The 22,737-nt window shown below is 39.8% G+C and overlaps 1 protein-coding gene across 8 annotated transcripts in view; it reads left to right on the forward strand.

Annotated features, from left to right (window-relative positions):
• DLGAP1 (DLG associated protein 1) overlaps positions 1–22,737 on the forward strand; it is a 322,151-nt gene that overhangs the window by 143,553 nt on the left and 155,861 nt on the right. For all 8 annotated transcript variants that reach the window (XM_027088554.1, XM_027088553.1, XM_027088560.1 and 5 more), the window contains exon 3: positions 2,744–2,921. In XM_027088554.1, the coding sequence (XP_026944355.1) occupies positions 2,744–2,921 (178 nt within the window). The remainder of the gene's footprint in view (positions 1–2,743; positions 2,922–22,737) is intronic.

Below are 22,737 nucleotides of genomic sequence, written 5' to 3' on the forward strand. Positions count from 1 at the left end.
TGTTTATTGCCCTCCTTTTTTTTTTTTTTTTTTTTTTTTGGCTGCGTTGGGTCTTCATTGCTGCGCTCAGGCTTTCTCCAGCTGCGGTGAGCGGGGGCTACTCTTCCTTGCGGTGCACTGGCTTCTCATTGCGGTGGCTTCTCTTGTTGCAGAGCACGGGCTCTAGGCTCGCAGGCTCAGTAGTTGTGGTGTACGGGGCTTAGTTCTCCGCTATATGTGGATCTTCCTGGACCAGGGCTCGAACCCATGTCCCCTGCATTGGCAGGTGGATTCTTTTTTTTCTTTCTTTCTTTTCCTTTTTTAACATCTTTATTGGAGTATAATTGCTTTACAATGGTTAGTTTCTGCTGTATAACAAAGTGAATCAGCTATACATATATATATATATATATATATATATATATATCCCCATATCCCCTCCCTCTTGCATCTCCCTCCCACCCTCCCTATCCCACCCCTCTAGGTGGTGACAAAGCACCGAGCTGATCTCCCTGTGCTATGCAGCTGCTTCCCACTAGCTATCTATTTTACGTTTGGTATTGTATATATGTCCATGCCACTCTCTCACTTCGTCCCAGCTTACCCTTCCCCCTCCCCATGTCCTTAAGTCCATTCTCTACGTCTGGCAGGCAGATTCTTGACCACTGCTCCACCAGGGAAACCCTGCCCTCCATAAAGCTTTATCACTTTTTTCAAAAATTTCTGGTACATTTCTTTTTTGTAATTTCTACTTATTTTATAATGTTTTGCCATTTTGAATGAGATTTTTTTAATTAAAATTTCTACTTGGTGGTGGAAGTATATAGAAAAAGTATTAATTTCTCAATTTTTACCCTGTATGTAACTATTTGGGGATCACTCTTATTAGTTCTCATACTTTTTCAGTTGATTTTCTTTTACCTTCCAGCTAATTAACTGTATAATCTGTAAATACTCAAAGTTCACCTTTTCTTCACAATATTTATATTCGTATTTCTTTTTTTATTTTTTCTAATTTCATTAGCTAGGATCTCCAGAATAATGATAAATAACAGCAGCTATATTGGGCCTACATCTATCTCCTTATCAACTTTAATTTTTAATTGCAAGCAATGTTACAGCAAAAAATTTTTTAATTTAATAATGAAAGAAAAATCGCCCTGAATCCCACGTGAAAACAAACTTTAAAAATTAGTAATAGGGCTTCCCTGGTGGCGCAGTGGTTGAGAGTCCGCCTGCTGATGCAGGGGACACAGGTTCGTGCCCCGGTCCGGGAAGATCCCGCATGCCGCGGCGCGGCTGGGCCCGTGAGCCATGGCCGCTGAGCCTGTGCGTCCGGAGCCTGTGCTCCACAACGGGAGAGGCCACAACAGTGAGAGGCCCGCGTACAGCAAAAAAAAAAAAAAATTAGTAATAAACACAGACATAGAAAACAAACTTGTGGTTACCAAAGGGGAAAGGGGGGAGGGGGATAAATGAGGAGTTTGGGATTAAAACATACAAACTACTATACATAACGTAGATAAACCACAAGGACCTATTGTATAGCACAGGGAACTGTAGTCAATATCTTGTAATAACATATAATAGAAAATAATATGAAAAAGAATAGATATATATGTATAACTGAATCACTTTGCTGTACACCTGAACCTAACATAACATTGTAAATCAACTATATTTCAGTAAAAATTTTTTTTAATTACTAAAAAAATAATTGTCTGTACGTGTATAGAAAGGGTAAGGAAGGACATACACTGAGCTGCTCTGGGTAGTTCTTTCAGGGGAGTGGAATTCTGGAGCAGGAATAAGGAGAGTGGAGACCCACTTTCTGCTTTGAGCACTATGGATAGCTTGGCTTTTTGCAAGGAGCAATTTCTACTTTTATAAATTTTAAAATGCATCTGGGACACAACATTATAAATCAACTATACTCCAATAAAAATTCTTTTAAAAAAGACTAATGTCAAATAGCAAAAATAAATAAATAAATAAAATATATTGGGAAATGTATTAATACAGTTGAATAGTTCTGAATTTAATATATCAAATATGAATACATTTAATAAACAGATGTATTACCTTAAGTATAAAGATATTGTATGCTAAGGCTTTTTTCATTTTGCAAAAATATTGACTTAATAAAGAAATATGTGTTCATAAAAAATAAAATAAAAAATGCATCTTGGAAAAAATCTGAAGAGTATAAAGTTGCAAAGATTTGTCTTTGGATATCAAGATTTAGATATGCGCATATATTTAATGTCTAAAATTTAAGTTTTGATCACTAAGTTATATCTCAACTAAATGAGATCAAGATTAGATAAATAGATGATAGAAAGATTGATATAGTTATAGATATATAACCACTTGCTGTTACTAGAAAGTCCAAAAACAGAAAGATGGCACAGAAGAGAATTGGGTACAAAGGAAAAGCTTGCAAATTACACAGGGCAGAAGTCTGGGGCAGGGCAGTAGCAACTCTACTCTCCTTCCCAGGCTGCCTTGGAAAATATGATTGAGGAAATTATTTCCTGGGCTGAAAAAATTATAATTGCTCTCTGATGTCATCAGATCTCAATGATTTCCCATCAAACGTTTTCTTTCCTAGACCCCCACGGGGGAGTCTAGCAACCATGGGAGGGCATCTCTAGTATTTGCCCCTGTGTGTAGGGTGCCACGTCGATCACAGTCCTACCCTATCTTATTACCGCCTGCGTGTTAGAACAGGACTAAACCCACACTTTTCGTTGTTCTCTTTCAGGATCTCCAATGAGCACTCCCCCAAACTCCAGATCCGGAGTCACAGTTACTTGAGGGCGGTCAGTGAGGTCTCCATCAACCGAAGCCTAGACAGCCTTGACCCTGCGGGCCTGCTCACATCACCAAAGTTCCGCTCCAGGAATGAGAGCTACATGCGAGCCATGAGCACCATCAGCCAGGTGAGCCCTGTGGCTGCATCTGTGAACTGTACCAGGGTTGGTGGAAAACAAGAGGGCATGACGTGAGGAGGCTGACACCCCCCAGCATGATGCTGATGGGTCTGGCAGGAGGTCAGGTCTAAATGCGGCCTGGTTTGGCCACAGGGGGCTCCTGGTACCAACAGTCTACCAGCAGGGGAGGGGTCCTTGGCAGATGGAGAAAGCACATCAGGGGAGTCCTTGGAAATTCCTTAGCAGTCAGTTGGCACAAACAAAGTAGTCATTAAGGAGTTGTTGGATGAGGCTTCGGCTGGAAAGATGTTTGAAGGATAGAAGGACAGGGTAGACATCATTGGCAAAACCAAGGCAGTGTCAAATCATAAAAGTATTAAGCAGGTAATCAAGACAGGGACCCAGGCACGGGAAATGAGATACGATCTATTTAACCCCAACTGGATCCTAGGTGAATACTGCATCTCAGTTATAAGACACAAGCCCACTTCTAAGAACTGGTACCCAGAACTAGGGATGAAGACTCAGTAAAGGTGACTTAATGTTGCGTCCGAAATATTCAGCTAAAGTTTCTTGATGGCTCTCACTGATGGTCTCAGAGAATGTGGGAGAGGGTTAGGCTGCCCAGACCAACGGAGGGTTGAACCTAGGACTCCTGGAGGGCCTGACCCTGCAGCTTTCAGGGGCCACCAGGTGAGCAGGAGGTGGCTCCAGGGCTTCCTCTGGGAGGACAATAAAAAAGGTATTTTTTTGAAATAATGTTTAGGAGCTCTGAATTTTAATTTATATCACAATTTTTAAAACTAAGCACCATACTATTAACTCAGCTCATATGCAGTGAGCAAAACACTGGGCCAGATTTTGCCAGCTAGTCAATGGTGAATGATGCCTAATTCCTGCTCCCCAAGTTTACAGTCTAACGGAGAGCATACAAAAAACGTAAAAGTGCTGTAAATAACAAACGTTGTTTACTTGAACAAAAAACTCTGAGGTATGGGCTTCCCTGGAGGCACAGTGGTTAAGAATCCGCCTGCCAATGCAGGGGACAGAGGTTCGATCCCTGGTCCAGGAAGATCCCACATGCTGTGAAGCAACTAAGCTCATACGCCACAACTACTGAACCTGTGCTCTAGAGTCCACAAGCCACAACTACTGAGCCCACATGCCACAACTCCTGAAGCCAGCGAGCCACAACTACTGAGCCCATGTGCCTCAACTCCTGAAGCCAGCGAGCCACAACTACTTAAGTCCTCGCACCTGGAGCCCGTGCTCTGCAACAAGAGAAGCCACCACAATGAGAAGCCCACGCGCAGCAACGAAGACCCAATGCTGCTAAAAATTAATTAATTAAAAAAAAAACCACTCTGAGGTAGGTAGGGCAAGAATTAACCATAAGAGCCGCCTTTATTGGGTCAGGCACTGTGCCAACTGCTTCATATTTTCATAATATTAGTTCTTATAAACACATTGTAAGATATATAAGTAACCAGAAGTTAAATGGGACTTTCTTTGTGGTCAAAAAATTGTCACCAAGATCCCAAATTGAATGAGTAAAAGGTGTTCAGTACCCAGGATTCTAAAGAGGGAGCTTCTAGGCATAGGGTCTAGGAATATGCATTTTAACAAATATTCCAAGTGATTCTAATAAAGCAATACATTAATAAATAGTACTTATTAACGTCGTATATATCTGAACTTTGAAAATGCTGGCCTAAAGCCTATTCAAGGAATAATGAATTCTCAAGTGTAGTTAGAGCTCAGAATACTTATAGCAATGGGAAATCTGTTCTGAATTTTATCCTGGGGATGTTTTTTGTCCATGGCCTTCCATGCAGAGCCCAGGGGACTGGACTTTATTCATTAGGAATGGGATTGATTGAAGATTAATTAAAACTTCAGCTTTTAAGCAGGCAAAGGATATGATCAGAACTTTGGTGGAGGATAATTAATCTAGCAAAAAAAATGTAGGAAAGATTGGAGAGAATGAGAAAGAGGCTAGAGGCAGAGAAGCCAGTTTGAAAGACATTGTGATCATCAAGGTGAGCATTACTACTGCTGCTGGTGGTGGTGGTAGTGGTGAGGATAGTGGTGGAGATGGTGGTGAGGTGATAATGATGGTGGTGGTAGAGTTGGTGGCAATGGTGCTGGTAGTGGTGATGGTGAAGGTGGTAATGCTGGTGGTGGTGATAGACTAAGCACTGAAGCATCTCTGATCTGTCGGAGTGAGACCCCGAGATAGGACCACTGCTCTCATTTTGGCCCCACCATCAAAATAGAGCTCCCTGCTCTAAATGAATTCTTGTAAAGCAAAGGCAGGGACCAAAGCAAGGCCCCGAAAGCAGGGTAGGGCAGGAGTCAGGGAAAGCTGACATACTGGATTCCAGGATTTGCCGACTGTACATTTCCTTACTTTAAAGTAATCTCCAAAGGGAATTCCCTGGCAGTCCAGTGGTTAGGACTCTGCACTTCCACTGCCAGGGCCCAGGGTTCAATCCCTGTTCAGGGAACTAAGATCCCCCATGCTGCACAGAGCAGCATGCAAAAATGAATGAATGAATGAATAAATAAATGTAACCTCCAAGAGTATGCATACCTATTTGTGCTAGGTACTGCTGTCCAGTGATACCCACTATCCCAACTCTTAGGTAAATATTTGGCGCCTCATTTGGTGAAATTTGGACTTGCCTTGTTCTTACTTTTTTCACAGTAAACAATATAATATTTAAAACGTCTTTAAGCTTATCTTTATTCTGGACAGGCTCATGCTCACATAGCCTTCCAGAATTGCAAAATAGTCTGCAAATCCCAGGTGTCATACCTGCAGAATACTTCAGTGGGTTTAGAATATTTCGTTGGAAAATGTTTATACACACTTACTGCTTTCATAATTTTACATGGTTAAACCAGGAGAGCAGGTCACTTCCCCATCAGGACATGCTGCCTGCTTTTAGTCCCTACTCTGTAGATCTGACCTTCCTTGAGACAGTGTCACTTCCTGGTGACAACTTAGTAAAGTATCAACAAATCACTGAAGAGGCATATGTGGGCCTTGATCCAGGTGTGGGTCAAGTCTGCAATTCAGGGGCGTGATCATTTCGCCTTAAGTAAAATACAGAAGGCAGAGCCATCCTAAATGGATTCCTAATGACACACCATTTTTCTAGTTCCATATTCAATTTTCAAGTAATAGAGTATCGTGAAGGATAACTTCAAGCTTTCTGTCGCAGTCCCAACATTGTCATTATTCAAAGGGAATGGTTTCTTCTTCAAAGCAATCCTACCATACATACTCTAGGCTTTTCAAAAAGTAGTTGGTTTTTGTGATGTCGGATATATTCTCTCGTATAGATCTTTAGCAGCAGCTCTAGTAGTATAGAATTTAAGTACATTATATCCTATTCCTCCTTAAAACCTGATATATTATTGATATATTATTCATCAAAGGCTCCTAGAAACATCAAAGTAAAATGTTATAAGCCAAGAAATTGGTCTAGAATAACTAAATTGTTTGTTTCTGCCATTCATACCTTAACAGAAATGAAACATTCTTGAAAACAGACTGTGCTTGGATGATAGAGAAAAACTGAACCCCTTTTTATATGTTTATAACCTTTCTATATTTTTTTTACTATATATACATCTAATAAAACAGGGGCTTTTAAAGTAAGACTTGAGAAGAAAGAATTATAGAAAGTCACATTTTAAAATATATTTGGTATAATAACTGTCATTTCCAAATTAGTTTAATTTACATCTCAATTTATTTCAAGTCCAAACCTCAAATATCTTCATCTGGAATCGTAAACTAGAAGCCCACAGACATATTTTGTCCAGTAATGTGTTGAGTTTCCACAACATTTTTTAATTTTTTCTTAAGAGGGACTCCATTATCTTTATTTATTTTTTAATAGTTTTTTGGCCATGTTGGGTGCTTGTTGCTGTGCACAGGCTTTCTCTAGTTGCAGCAAGCAGGGGCTACTCTTCGTTGCGGTGCACAGGCTTCTCATCGTGGTGGCTTTTCTTGTTGAGGAGCACGGGCTCTAGGAGAGCAGGCTTCAATAGTTGCAGCACGTGGGCTCAGTAGTTGCAGCACATGGGCCACAGGGTACGCGGACTTCAGTAGTTGTGGTTTGTGGGCTCTAGAGCGCAGGCTCAGTAGTTGTGGCGCATGGGCTTAGTTGCTTCACGGCAACTCCCGGACCAGGGATCGAACCCATGTCCCCTGCATTGGCAGGCAGACTCTTAACCATTGCACCACCAGGGAAGTCCCACATCATTTTTAAAACACAAATGTAATAGGCAGTTATTGTGCTCAGTGGTAATACCAGCAGATTAGCTGTGATTTTTGACCTAGATCATCCCTTCACTTTATATATATAAAGAAATAGAAACTCAAATAAATTAAGCATCTGTCAGCACCCAGCTAGTCAGTGACTGAACCTAGAAAACCCAGGTGTCCTGACTCCTAACTGGTAAGTTTCTCCAATATCTGCTGGAATTGGGGTATGGGTGGCAATAATAATGCCAATAACAGTAGTAGTAATTATGAAAATGAGAATAATAGAATAGTTACCAAGTATTGCTTGCCTGATAGAAGCTATAAGCTTTGCATATTATCTCATTAATTTCATAGCAACTATAAGAAAGATCATTTTTTTAATTTATCAAACTCAGTCTTAGAGAATTAGAGTAACTTATCTCATTCTTCCCACTACACTATCTCGCAAAATAATATCTAGTATTTATCGAATGCCTACCATGTGCCTTGAAATGTGCACTTGTATATTTCATTTTTTATCCTTAAAGCATCCCTATGAGGTAGGTATTATTATATGCATTTTAAAGATTAGGAAAATGAGGCTCAGAGAATTCAAGCGAATTGCTCATGATATCATAGAAAGAGCATTAAACTACTCCTTCTTTCCATATAGAAAATAAATCCAAATGAATTTAAAATCTGAGCACTAACACAAAGTGACAAAAAATTTTAAATTAGGGGAATATATGTACGATATTATGGTGAGAATTATAACTTTTAATAAAATAAGAATTATAGAAAACATAAAATAAAAGATAGACATCTAATCTAACTAAAATTCAAATATTTCTGTGTAGCAGAAGACATCTTAAAGTTAAAATTGACGGGGGAATATTTAAACACATCAAGAAAAAAACTTAATGTTCCAGTTGCCTAAAGTGTTTCTACCAATTAGTATGAAAAGATAAACAACCTAAAAGAATTTGGGGCAAAGCTTATGAAATAGCAAATCAAAAGGGAAAAAAGTACCAAGTCCAATAAATATAGGAAAAGATGTTCATATACACTAGTAGGCTGGTGAAGATAAGCTGAAATAGCACAACATCACTCTTGACCTATCAGGCAGCAAAAACAGCTAATACCCAGTACTGGTGACCATGCTGAGAAATGAGCTCTGACTTCCTTGCTATTGGGGATGAACTGCTACAATTGTTTTTGAAAGTAACGTGGTAAAATCTACAAAAGGTAAAATAAATCTTTTGGCACGGGAATCCCACTTGTGTAATTTTATAATACAGAAATGAAAGTACCAGAATATAAAGATAAACAAATAAGGAAGTTGGTCATAGCATGGCCTCCAAGGACATACTTGAATCATCATCCGCAAAGCAGTGGTTAAATAAATTATGGTCCAATCACACTATACAATATGGCTTAGTGTCTGAATCTCTCTGAGTCTCTGTATAAAAGCAGACAGAGCAACTAGATAGAAAAACTAAAAATTCATGGACAACATTTACAACAAAATCAGACGACAAGATATTCTGTGAACCCAAAATGTAAGTAGATAGGAACAAACCACCAGTAGCCATAAGCCTGTGTTGCATCCACATCTGTGCTGGAGAACACAGAGGAAAACAATGACTTTCTTGATGGATGTGAGTAAAGCAGAAGGAAACCAGCAGCAGGTAGTTTGGAGGGGTGGGGTATGCATTTGAGAATAGCGGCTGAAACTGGGAAGGATTTGCCTTCTCTAAGAGCAGGTAAATTCAAGGGGCCTGCAGTAAAATCAGGAGAGGTTGGGGAAATCTGAGCCTATGTATACACTGGAACCCAACCAACCAGTTTTTCCTTCAAGAAGAGGGCCCAGTTCTCAGAAGAAACAGCTGGGAATAGAATCAAATACAAGCAAGATAGAGATAATAGCAAAGAAGAAAAGAGAAGGTTCAGGTAAAAGTTGGGGGAAGGAACAAGAGAATCAGGAAATCTTGGAAAGCAACACGATGCTAAAACAATAGAAGAGGAAGCCCTGTGGAAAATTCAGGGGGAAAATCCTGAATGTATCACCCTCTCAAGGTCAGAAAAACTAATTTTACTGAGAAATGAGGAACAAAAAAATATCCACTTTAAATCACAGTCAAAGTCACTATAATAAAGAAAAGAGAATAAGGAGAATAACATTCCTACAGAAATGAAAGCATGACAGAAAGACACACCCACAAAATAGATCAAAACTGTAACACACTCTTTCAAAATAAACTAAAAAACATTAAGAAAATGACATAAGACATGGGAGGAAAAGATATATCTGAATTTTCAAAAACTTAAAAATGATGCCACAGAACTCAGGAAAGAATTAGAAGGAAAAGAAAAATCATTTCAGAAATGAAGATTAGACTGAGGGAATAGAGGAGCAAGTGAATGAGACATTTTATACACTGAGCAAAATAGAACCTGAAAAGGAGGAAGAGTTTTTAAATCAAGAAAAAAAAAGAAGAGTTAAAAAGGATTCAAGAGAAATTGATAAATATGGAAGACAGGCAAAGATTGACCATAGAGATAACAGAAGTCTCTGAAGAAGATAATCAAATCAAAGGACCAGAACAAATAATAAAACATTAAAGAAAACATCCCTGAAATAAAAAGATTCAAAAGAATATACCATGTACCTGAGAAACTGACCCAAAACAATAAATACCAAGACATAGTCTAGTAAAATTACAGGATTTTGAAGAATTAAAAAGAAAAAACCACCAACCCCCCCTTTGGACTTCTAGACAAAAAAAGCAAGTGACTTAAGAACAAAAATTATCATCAGACTCTATAATAACAGTAGTTTATGCCAAAATAAAATTGAGTAATATGTTATTGTAGCCAAGGGGGAAAATGGGAACCAAAGATTTTATATCCCAAAAAAACTGACTTTCAACTATAAAAAGCATGGGCACACTATTAAAAGCATGGATGAATGCAGGGAATACTGTTTCCATGAGCCCATCCTGAGGCATCTACCAGACAGTGAGCTTTAGACAACCCAAAAGACCAAATGTAAGAACTAGTGGCAAATAGATGCATGACTTTACTTCTGGACTCTCCATTCTGTTCCACTGGTCTGTATGTCTGTCCTACGTCAGTGCCAAACTGTTTTGATTATTGTAGCTTTGTAGTTAGTTTTGCAATCAGGAAGTATAAGTCCTCCAGTTTGGTTTTGGAAATTATGATGTATCACTGTAGTTTTCTTCATGTTTCTTGTTCTTGGATTCCAACAATGAACACTAGGAGTTTCAGAAAGAAAAGAGAAAATAGAAGGAAGGCAATTACTAATGAAATAATGGTCCCAGAACTGAAAGACATGAATCTGCAGGTTGAGAGGGCCCACACAGTACCCAGCAAAATGGATGGAGAAAGATCCACACAGAGAATGCCATGGTGAAACATTAGATCATTTAGTACCTAAAAGGGATGGGGCAAACCAGCTCACATGGAAAGGCTCAGGAATGAGAAAGGCATCCACTTGCTCAATCATAGCACACATGGAGGCTAAGAGACAGGAGCAAAGCCTGGAAACATCTGAAGGAAAAAGGGATACAGCTAGAATTCTAAATGCAAGCATGCTCTCCCTTAACAGTGGAGGTGGGGTACAGACATTTCCATCAATGTGAGGTGGCGCCTTCCCAGGAAAGCACTGGAGGATGTGCTCCACCAAAAGGAGGGAATAAAATTAGGAAGAGGGAACAGGGGCTCCACCACAGGCTAGATAATAAAGGGCACCCCTGGGATGATGGGGAAGGGAGATCCCAGGACGGCAGTGGGCTTGGCAGCCATAGACTGCAGTAGCATAGGAGGCTCCAAGAGGGACGCTTCAAGGGCAGGAAGGAAACCAAGAGGTCTATGAACATATCAAGAGATTCACATAAGCATGTGTTCTGCAATATGGATGCAAACACCATAAAATCCAACTGGAAGAATTGAAAATGGTTGCCTCTGGGGAGGGAGAATTGGGGGTGGGCTGGGTGGGCCAGGGGTCTGCTCTTTGTCTTCATAAGCCATCTAGAACTATTTGACCTATATTTGTGTCTAAGTTGGATGAAGAATCATCTTTTTATATGAAAAAAGTAGTGGCAAGCATTAAATATATAGTTATTTGTAAAACTAAGACTAGTGAGAGCTACAGTGGGAGAGAACGTGTAAGTTATATGCTCTGATAATGTCAATCTAGCACAACTATTTTTAAATGAGGGAATAATAGAGACAGCAGATGCAAAAAAAAAAAAAGAATTGTGAACTGTTTTCAGTAATGGTTGGGCAGGTGGTATTAGTATGCTACTCTGAGGCTGTTGCGTACGTATTGTGGAAGAAAGCAAATGAATCACTGTAGTATATCCCAATTCCATCATCTTCTGTGTCCTTGAAAACAAGGATTTTTAATATGCGATAAAGGTATACGTATAAATATAACATAGAAGAAGTTACATAAAAACACTGCAGTGTGAATTTGAATTCGATGTATTCATAACCTAGTTTTCTGTCCACTGAAAGGCCTAGGAAGAATGACCAACCCTGTAGCAATGACAGTGAAGCTTCCTGGTACCCAAACTGTGTTCTTGTGATACAATTTACCACTAAAAGAAAAAAGACTTCGTGGAAAAATACTAATTTCAGGACTGGGCAGGAAAGATGCAAGATAAGTTTTGAATAACTTGTCATACCAGATACAAAGGAAGTTATCAAAGACCACTGGTCTCATGTCAAAAGGACCCAGGAGCCAACCTAAGAGGTTCCCACTGGCCACAGATGGGACAGATGAGTTAAGTAAGAATGAAAATAGAAGTGGATTTAAAACCGTCAAATACTTTTAAATCTATGAGTCCATTTTGATACTTCTAAAAATTAATTGGTCATGTTTAGTAGATACAAGAGAACAAATTTATTATCTTAAAAATTAGTAAACAGGGACTTCCCTGGTGGTCCAGTGGTTAAGAATCTGCCTTCCAATGCAGGGGATGCAGGTTCGATCCCTGATCGGGAAACTAAGATCCCATATGCTGCAGGACAACTAGAGAGCCCACACTGCAACTAAGACCTGACGCGGCCAAATAAATAAATATATTTTTTAACTAGTAAATAAAAGGGAAAAGATCAAACATCTGCTGTTACTGTGTGAACTGAACCTACTAACCAAATAATATGAGAGGAAGCATTTCTTTATTTTAAAAAAATTCCAACTAGTGATGTAAAAGTTGGTAGAACCAAGAGTATCACCATTTTGCAACCCCCATGAACTAACGGATCTAGGCACTGAGCATCAATGACTCCCAACAGCATAAAAAGAGAGATAACCAGACATAATGTGCTTCCTGATGAGAGAGCCCATGACACATGACCTCTAGTCTTGCCAAAGAGATTAAACCTGAGTCTGATCAAGCCTCTGGATCCAACTTTCAAATTTCAGGAAACACAAAGGACAGTGGAACATGCTAAAGCTTCCGTGTGCAGGAAATCAGCAAATCCAGACTCTGGGAAACTTTCCAGGTCAAACGCCCCAGGTGCTTCAATAGATACATTGTAATATTTGTTAAAAACGGGTGGAGGGAGGCCTGAATATTAAAAGTGAATTAAAAGATATAAATTTTAAAAATGGGTAAGACTGAACTGTAGAGTCTAGGGATGCACACTTAGGTAAAAAAAAAACATAAATGCAAAGCAGTGCTTGCAATAAAACTCAGAGTAGTAATTACTTTTGGAGGGAGGGTGGGGGCTGTGGGTAGGATGGGGTCTATGGAAGGGCTTCTAGGTGCCTGAGAAAATTCTGTTCCTTGATCTGAGTACTAGGTACAAGGGTGTTGGCTTTATTATAATTCACAAGCTATGCATTTATTTTGCATGGTTTTCTGTATCTGTATATAATAAAAACAAAAAGTTAAGAGAATGAAGGGGCTTCTCTGGTGGCGCAGTGGTTAAGAATCCGCCTGACAATGCAGGGGACACAGGTTCAAACCCTGTTCGGGGAAGATCCCACTTGCCGCGGAGCAACTAAGCCCGTGCACCACAACTACTGAGCCTGCGCTCTAGAGCCCGCGAGACACAACTACTGAAGCCCGTGCGCCTAGAGCCCACACTCAACCAAAGAAGCCACTGCAATAAGAAGCCCGTGCACCCCAATGAAGAGTAGCCCCCGCTCAACGCAACTAAAGAAAGGCTGCGCACAGCAACGCAGACCCAACACAGCCAAAAATAAAGAAATATATAAATAAATTTATTTTTTTAGAAAAGAGAATAAAGGAGAATCCTATTAAGAATATAAGTATAGGGACTTCCGGGAAGATGGCGGACGAGTAAGACGCGGAGATCACCTTCCTCTCCACAGATACACCAGAAATACATCTACGCGTGGAACAACTCCTACGAAGCACCTACTGAATGCTGGCAGAAGACCTCAGACCTCCCAAAAGGCAAGGAACCCCCCACGTACCTGGTTAGGGCAAAAGAAAAAACTAAACAGAGACAAAAGGATAGGGACGGGTCCTGCACCAGCAGGAGAGAGCTGTGAAGGAGGAAAAGTGTCCACACACTAGGAAGCCCCTTCGCGGGTGGAGACTTCGGGAGGCGGAGTGGGGGAGCTTGGGAGCCGCGGAGGAGAGCACAGCAACAGGGGTGCGGAGGGCAAAGCGGACAGATTCCAGCGCAGAGGATCGGGCCGACCGGCACTCACCAGCCGAGAGGCTTGTCTGCTCGCCCGCCGGGGCGGGCGGGACTGGGAGCTGAGGCTCCGGCTTTTGTCGGGGCGCCGGGAGAGGACTGAGGTTGGCGGCGTGAACACAGCCTGCAGGGCGTTGGTGCGCCGCGGCTGGCCGAGAGAGAGTCCGGGGAGGGGTCTGGACCTGCCGAAGAGGCAAGAGACTTTTACGTCCCTCTTTGTTTCCTGGTGCACGAGGAGAGGGGATTAAGAACGCTGCTTGAGAGAGCTCCAGGGACGGGCGCGAGCCGCGGCTAAAAGTGTGGAGCCCAGAGACGGACATGGGACGCTAAGGCCACTGCTGCCGCCGCCAGGAGGCCTGTGTGCGAACACAGGTCACTAGCCACACGCCCTTCCGGGGAGCCTGTGCAGCCCGCCACTGCCAGGGTCCCGGGATCCAGGGACGGCTCCCCCGGGAGAGCGCACGGCGCGCCTCAGGCTGCAGCGTCACGCCGGCCTCTGCCACTGCAGGCCCGCCCCGCACTCCGTGACCCTCCCTACCCCCCCGGCCTGGGTGAGCCAGAGCCTCCGAATCAGCGGCTCCTATAACCCCGTCCTGTCTGAGCAAAGAACAGACGCCCTCCGGCGACCTACACGCACAGGCGGGGCCAAATCCAAAGCTGAGCCCCTGGGAACTGTCAGAACAAAGAAGAGAAAGGGAAATCTCTCCCAGCAGCCTCAGAAGCAGTGGATTAAAGCTCCACAATCAACTTGATATACCCTGCATCTGTGGAATACCTGAATAGACAACGAATCATCCCAAATTAAGGAGCCCTGTGGATGAAAGGCTCTTGGTGCTGCAGCCAGGACTCAGTGCTGTGCCTCTGAGGTGGGAGAGCCAACTTCAGGACACTGGTCCACAAGAGGCCTCCCAGCTGCACATAATATCAAACAGCAAAAATCTCGGAGAGATCTCCATCTCAACGCCAGCACCCAGCTTCACTCAACGACCAGCAAGCTACAGTGCTGGACATCCTATGCCAAACAACTAGCAAGACAGGAACACAACCCCACCCATTAGCAGAGAGGCTGCCCAAAATCATAGTAAGTCTACAGACACCCCAAAACACACCACCAGACGTGGACCTGCCCACCAGAAAGACAGGATTTAGCCTCATACACCAGAACACAGGCACTAGTACCCTCCACCAGGAAGCCTACACAACCCACTGAACCAACCTTAGCCACTGGGGACAGACACAAAAAACAACAGGAACTACGAACCTTCAGCCTGCAAAAAAGGAGACCCCAAACACAGTAAGATAAGCAAAATGAAAAGACAGAAAAACACACAGCAGATGAAGGAGCAAGATAAAAACCCACCAGACCTAACAAATGAAGAGGAAATAGGCAGTCTACCTGAAAAAGAATTCAGAATAATGATAGTAAGGTTGATCCGAAATCTTGGAGATAGAATGGACAATAGAATGGACAAATTGCAAGAATCAGTTAACAAGGACCTAGAAGAACTAAAGATGAAACAAGCAACGATGAACAACACAATAAATGAAATTAAAAGTACTCTAGATGGGATCAATAGCAGAATAACTGAGGCAGAAGAACGGATAAGTGACCTGGAAGATAAAATAGTGGAAATAACTACTGCAGAGCAGAATAAAGAAAACAGAATGAAAAGAACTGAGGACAGTCTCAGAGACCTCTGGGACAACATTAAACGCACCAACATTCGAATTATAGGGGTTCCAGAAGAAGAAGAGAAAAAGAAAGGGACTGAGAAAATATTTGAAGAGATTATAGTTGAAAACTTCCCTAATATGGGAAAAGAAATAGTTAATCAAGTCCAGGAAGCACAGAGAGTCCCATACAGGATAAATCCAAGGAGAAATACGCCAAGACACATATTAATCAAACTGTCAAAAATTAAATACAAAGAAAACATATTAAAAGCAGCAAGGGAAAAACAACAAATAACACACAAGGGAATCCCCATAAGGTTAACAGCTGATCTTTCAGCAGAAACTCTGCAAGCCAGAAGGGAGTGGCAGGACATATTGAAAGTGTTGAAGGAGAAAAACCTGCAACCAAGATTACTCTACCCAGCAAGGATCTCATTCAGATTTGATGGAGAAATTAAAACCTTTACAGACAAGCAAAAGCTGAGAGAGTTCAGCACCACCAAACCAGCTCTACAACAACTGCTAAAGGAACTTCTCTAGGCAAGAAACACAAAAGAAGGAAAGGACCTACAATAACGAACCCAAAACAATTAAGAAAATGGGAATAGGAACACACATATCGATAATTACCTTAAATGTAAATGGACTAAATGCTCCCACCAAAAGACACAGATTGGCTGAATGGATACAAAAACAAGACCCATATATTTGCTGTCTACAAGAGACCCACTTCAGACCTAGAGACACATACAGACTGAAAGTAAGGGGATGGAAAAAGGTGTTTCATGCAAATGGAAACCAAAAGAAAGCTGGAGTAGCAATTCTCATATCAGACAAAATAGACTTTAAAACAAAGACTATTAGAAGAGACAAAGAAGGACACTACATAATGATCAAGGGATCGATCCAAGAGGAAGATATAACAATTGTAAATATTTATGCACCCAACATAGGTGCACCTCAATACATAAGGCAAATACTGACAACCATAAAAGGGGAAATCGACAGTAACACATTCATAGTAGGGGACTTTAACACCCCACTTTCACCAATGGACAGATCATCCAAAATGAAAATAAATAAGGAAACACAAGCTTTAAATGATACATTAAACGAGATGGAGTTAATTGATATTTATAGGACATTCCATCCAAAAACAACAGAATACACATTTTTCTCAAGTGCTCATGGAACATTCTCCAGGATAGATCATATCTTGGGTCACAAATCAAGCCTTGGTAAATTTAAGAAAATTGAAATTGTATCAAGTATCTTTTCTGACCACAATGCCATGAAACTAGATATCAATTACAGGAAAAGATCTGTAAAAAATACAAACACATGGAGGCTAAACAATACACTACTTAATAATGAAGTGATCACTGAAGAAATCAAAGAGGAAATCAAAAAATACCTAGAAACAAATGACAATGGAGACACAACGACCCAAAACCTGTGGGATGCAGCAAAAGCAGTTCTAAGGGGGAAGTTTATAGCAATACAAGCCCACCTTAAGAAGCAGGAAACATCTCGAATAAACAACCTAACCTTGCACCTCAAGCAATTAGAGAAAGAAGAACAAAAAAACCCCAAAGCTAGCAGAAGGAAAGAAATCATAAAGATCAGATCAGAAATAAATGAAAAAGAAATGAAGGAAACAATAGCAGAGATCAATAAAACTAAAAGCTGGTTCTTTGAGAAGATAAACAAAATAGATAAACCACTAGCCAGACTCATCAAGAAAAAAAGGGAGAAGACTCAAATCAATAGAATTAGAAATGAAAAAGGAGAGGTAACAACTGACACTGCAGAAATAAAAGAGATCATGAGAGATTACTACAAGCAACTCTATGCCAATAAAATGGACAATCTGGAACAAATGGACAAATTCTTAGAAATGCACAACCTGCCAAGACTGAATCAGGAAGAAATAGAAAATATGAACAGACCAATCACAAGCACTGAAATTGAAACTGTGATTAAAAATCTTCCAACAAAGAAAAGCCCAGGACCAGATGGCTTCACAGGCGAATTCTATCAAACATTTAGAGAAGAGCTAACACCTATCCTTCTCAAACTCTTCCAAAATATAGCAGAGGGAGGAACACTCCCAAACTCCTTCTACGAGGCCACCATCACCTTGATACCAAAACCAGACAAAGATGTCACAAAGAAAGAAAACTACAGGCCAATATCACTGATGAACATAGATGCAAAAATCCTCAACAAAATACTAGCAAACAGAATCCAACAGCACATTAAAAGGATCATACACCATGATCAAGTGGGGTTTATTCCAGGAATGCAAGGATTCTTCAATATACGCAAATCTATCAATGTGATAAACCATATTAACAAACTGAAGGAGAAAAACCATATGATCATCTCAATAGATGCAGAGAAAGCTTTTGACAAAATTCAACACCCATTTATGATAAAAACCCTGCAGAAAGTAGGCATAGAGGGAACTTTCCTCAACATAATAAAGGCCATATATGACAAGCCCACAGCAAACATCATCCTCAATGGTGAAAAACTGAAAGCATTTCCACTAAGATCAGGAACAAGACAAGGTTGCCCACTCTCACCCCTGTTATTCAACATAGTTTTGGAAGTTTTAGCCACAGCAATCAGAGAAGAAAAGGAAATAAAAGGAATCCAAATCAGAAAAGAAGAAGTAAAGCTGTCACTGTTTGCAGATGACATGATCCTATACATAGAGAACCCTAAAGATGCTACCAGAAAACTACTAGAGCTAATCAATGAATTTGGTAAAGTGGCAGGATACAAAATTAATGCACAGAAATCTCTGGCATTCCTATATACTAATGATGAAAAATCTGAAAGTGAAATCAAGAAAATCAAGAAAACACTCCCATTTACCATTGCAACAAAAAGAATAAAATAAGAATAAAGAATAAATAAGAATAAAATATCTAGGAATAAACTTACCTAAGGAGACAAAAGATGCAGAAAATTATAAGACACTGATGAAAGAAATTAAAGACGATACAAATAGATGGAGAGATATACCATGTTCTTGGATTGGAAGAATCAACATTGTGAAAATGACTCTACTACCGAAAGCAATCTATAGATTCAATGCAATCCCTATCAAACTACCACTGGCATTTTTCACAGAACTAGAACAAAAAATTTTGCAATTTGTATGGAAACACAAAAGACCCCGAATAGCCAAAGCAATCTTGAGAACGAAAGAAGGAACTGGAGGAATCAGGCTCCCAGACTTCAGACTATACTACAAAGCTACAGTTATCAAGACGGTATGGTACTGGCACAAAAACAGAAAGATAGATCAATGGAACAGGATAGAAAGCCCAGAGATAAACCCATGCACATATGGACACCTTATCTTTGACAAAGGAGGCAGAAATGTACAGTGGAGAAAGGACAGCCTCTTCAATAAGTGGTGCTGGGAAAACTGGACAGCTACATGTAAAAGTATGAAATTAGATCACTCCCTAACACCATACACAAAAATAAGCTCAAAATGGATTAAAGACCTAAATGTAAGGCCAGAAACTATCAAACTCTTAGAGGAAAACATAGGCAGAACACTCTATGACATAAATCACAGCAAGGTCCTTTTTGACCCACCTCCTAGAGAAATGGAAATAAAAACAAGAGTAAACAAATGGGACCTAATGAAACTTAAAAGCTTTTGCGCAGCAAAGGAAACCATAAAGAAGACCAAAAGACAACTCTCAGAATGGGAGAAAATATTTGCAAATGAAGCAACTGACAAAGGATTGATCTCCAAAATTTATAAGCAGCTCATGCAGCTTAATAACAAAAAAACAAACAACCCAATCCAAAAATGGGCAGAAGACCTAAATAGACATTTCTCCAAAGAAGATATACAGAGTGCCAACAAACACATGAGAGAATGCTCAACATCACTAATCATGAGAGAAATGCAAATCAAAACTACAATGAGATATCATCTCACACCAGTCAGAATGGCCATCATCAAAAAATCTAGAAACAATAAATGCTGGAGAGGGTGTGGAGAAAAGGGAACCCTCTTACACTGTTGGTGGGAATGTAAATTGATACAGCCACTGTGGAGAACAGTATGGAGGTTCCTTAAAAAGCTACAAATAGAACTACCATATGACCCAGCAATCCCACTACTGGGCATATACCCTGAGAAAACCATAATTCAAAAATAGTCATGTACCAAAATGTTCATTGCAGCTCTATTTACAATAGCCCAGAGATGGAAACAACCTAAGTGTCCATCATCGGATGAATGGATAAAGAAGATGTGGCACATATATACAATGGAATATTACTCAGCCATAAAAAGAGACGAAATTGAGCTATTTGTAATGAGGTGGATAGACCTAGAGTCTGTCATACAGAGTGAAGTAAGTCAGAAAGAGAGAGACAAATACCGTATGCTAACACATATATATGGAATTTTAAAAAAAAAAAATGTCATGAAGAACCTAGGGGTAAGACAGGAATAAAGACACAGACTTACTAGAGAATGGACTTGAGGCTATGGGGAGGGGGAAGGGTAAACGGTGACAAAGCGATAAAGAGGCATGGACATATATACACTACCAAACATAAGGTAGATAGCTAGTGGGAAGCAGCCGCATAGCACAGGGAGATCAGCTCGGTGCTTTGTGACCGCCTGGAGGGGTGGGATAGGGAGGGTGGGAGGGAGGGAGACGCAAACGGGAAGAGATATGGAATATATGTATATATATAACTGATTCATTTTGTTGTGAAGCTGAAACTAACATACCATTGTAAAGCAATTATACTCCAATAAAGATGTTAAAAAATATATATATATATTTGTAGGGCAGACACCTCTTTTGAAGAGTATCAACTTCAAGGATTAGCCACTCATCCTGTAAATGTTCAGTGATTTCTTATCAAAATCTGGAATGTACAAGTGGCAAGTACTCCCCACCCAAGAAACCTCCCCCAGAACTGTAGATGTCTCCTTATGCTAACATCACTGTATGGGGCCAAAATCGTGGAGGCAGTTTCATACCCGTGTGGTAATTGGGCACAAAAACCATGACTCTGTTCTGGCAGGAAACACTGTCAATCTTAGTAATGGAAATAATCTTGGACAGTGAAATAATTGACTGTATACAGTGTAAAATACCCTCAAACTATTTGCAGATTTCATCAAAAGACCAAATGTTTTTTACTTAAGACCAGAACATGGCAGGAAAGGAAATTAGAGGAAGGAAGCATCCGTCCCTTTTTCAGTCTCTGTAATTTCTATAAAGATTTGCACTTTGATTATGCTTAGTAGCACCATATGCTGGAGTGGGACTCAAGATCAAAGGTTCCAGCCACAGCACTGGAGCCTTGCTGTAGGCAGGATCAAACATTACTGTTGGTAGAATGCTAATGTATCTGTAAGGACACTCCTTCAGCTTCTATGCATCCCTATTTAATTTCCAAAATGTAATTGGTATACCCCAAACTTGAATGCTTTTTTATTGTCTGCTATGATACATTGTAGGTTGAAAAAAAAGTGGTTGTTACCATTTAAAGATATTTAGAACTAAAGAATTTTCAAAAGCTTAATGTAAATTGTCAAGTTTTATAGTGTGTATGACTTTAAAAACTGGGGGGAAAAAAAAGAATATAAGTATAAAATAGAAGTTTAAGTGGAAAAAAACAGGTTGCAGAATTATTCAATATATTTACTTTATGATTCGTTATTTATGAAAAATAGGGTAGGGGGCACTAATACCCTCTGAAAGGTAATCATCCAGGTATAATTGTTGTTACCTTGATAGGGATAGATACTTTACTATTTCTTTGTGATGTTTGATTAATAGGGGAAAATCTATTAATAATAATAAATATATATATAGTTTGTTTTACTTTTTACTTTGAAATCATTCCAAACTGACAGAAGAGTCACATGTGAAATACAAAGACCTCCTGTACATCACTGACCCAGATTCATACTCATTGATTATTAAAATTTTGCCTCATTTGCTCACTCTCTCTCTATTTGACAATTAGTTGCAAACATCATGTCCCTTTACCTCTAAATGCACCTCCAACTATCTCCTAAAAACAAGTATATATTATATACATAATTTTAAAATATGGACATATATAATTATTAGCCTTGAAAATGTGCAGGGATTTTATATCAAATTAGATAAAGTATATGAAAATACTACTTTAAACTGTAAAGAATTATTATTAAGAAATGTATGTCTCTTTTCCACTTGATATGCCTTAAGGTAATTGAAGTTTAAAGAAATTAGCCACTATTGGATTGCATCTTCCTATGACACAAAATTGCCATCCTTTTCAGTATACGCTCTGAGCTTAATTATAGTTTAATCCGTTAAATTTTCAATTACTCATGAATTTGATATTAAGGAAATTTGACATACGAAGTTCTGGAAGGTAGCAGAACTTTGAAGAATGCTGCCACACCTCTATCCCATCAGCTGCAAAGTGGTAAATTGACAGAAGCACCTGGTCTGGCTTTTTTTTTTTTTTTTTTTTTTTTTTAAGGTGGTGCTCAAATCCAATGTAAATTATGGGAATATTAGGGGAATATTAGGGAATATAATAATAAAAACTGATGCTTCGAAAAGGGAAGACCTCATTTGGAAGCACTTTAAAACACATTTATAAACAATTTGTGGACCATATCAGCTTTTATAGAGAAGAGCGAAACCTTCTTTAAATAGTATGTAGATAGTTTGAAAATCTCAGTAGTGCCTTTCAAGATTTTCACATCTGGGTTTGGTCTATTTTTGTGCATGATGTGGGTATCTTGCCAGAAAATACAGGGCCTGTTTTTATACTTTGCAGTAAATTAAGTTTCAGTCGATGCAAATTATTTGACGAGCTAGTCACTTCCAAAGGCACAATAAAAATACTAGTTTCTGAAACGTTTGTCCTAAAATTACAGCCCCATTGAAATATACGAACTCTGACCGTAGGCCTATAAAATTGGCCCCTAGGTTTGCATTTATAAATAAGGAAGAATTAGCACCTTGGCGTGCCCTGATGTAAGATTTCCCTGCGCCACGCTTCCCTGCATTCTAAAAACAAAGTTCTTTTTCTTTAGAATTTAATTGACTATTTGGGATCATAAACTAGATACCATTCTACTATAAGTCTGTCAGGTAGAGGAAATACAATGCGCTGGACTTTACTGTAAGCGCA

Source organism: Aethalodelphis obliquidens, unplaced genomic scaffold, assembly GCF_003676395.1.
Source record: "Aethalodelphis obliquidens isolate GAN/ISIS:26980383/991018 unplaced genomic scaffold, ASM367639v1 scaffold63, whole genome shotgun sequence".
NCBI classification, from domain to species: Eukaryota; Metazoa; Chordata; class Mammalia; order Artiodactyla; family Delphinidae; genus Aethalodelphis; species Aethalodelphis obliquidens.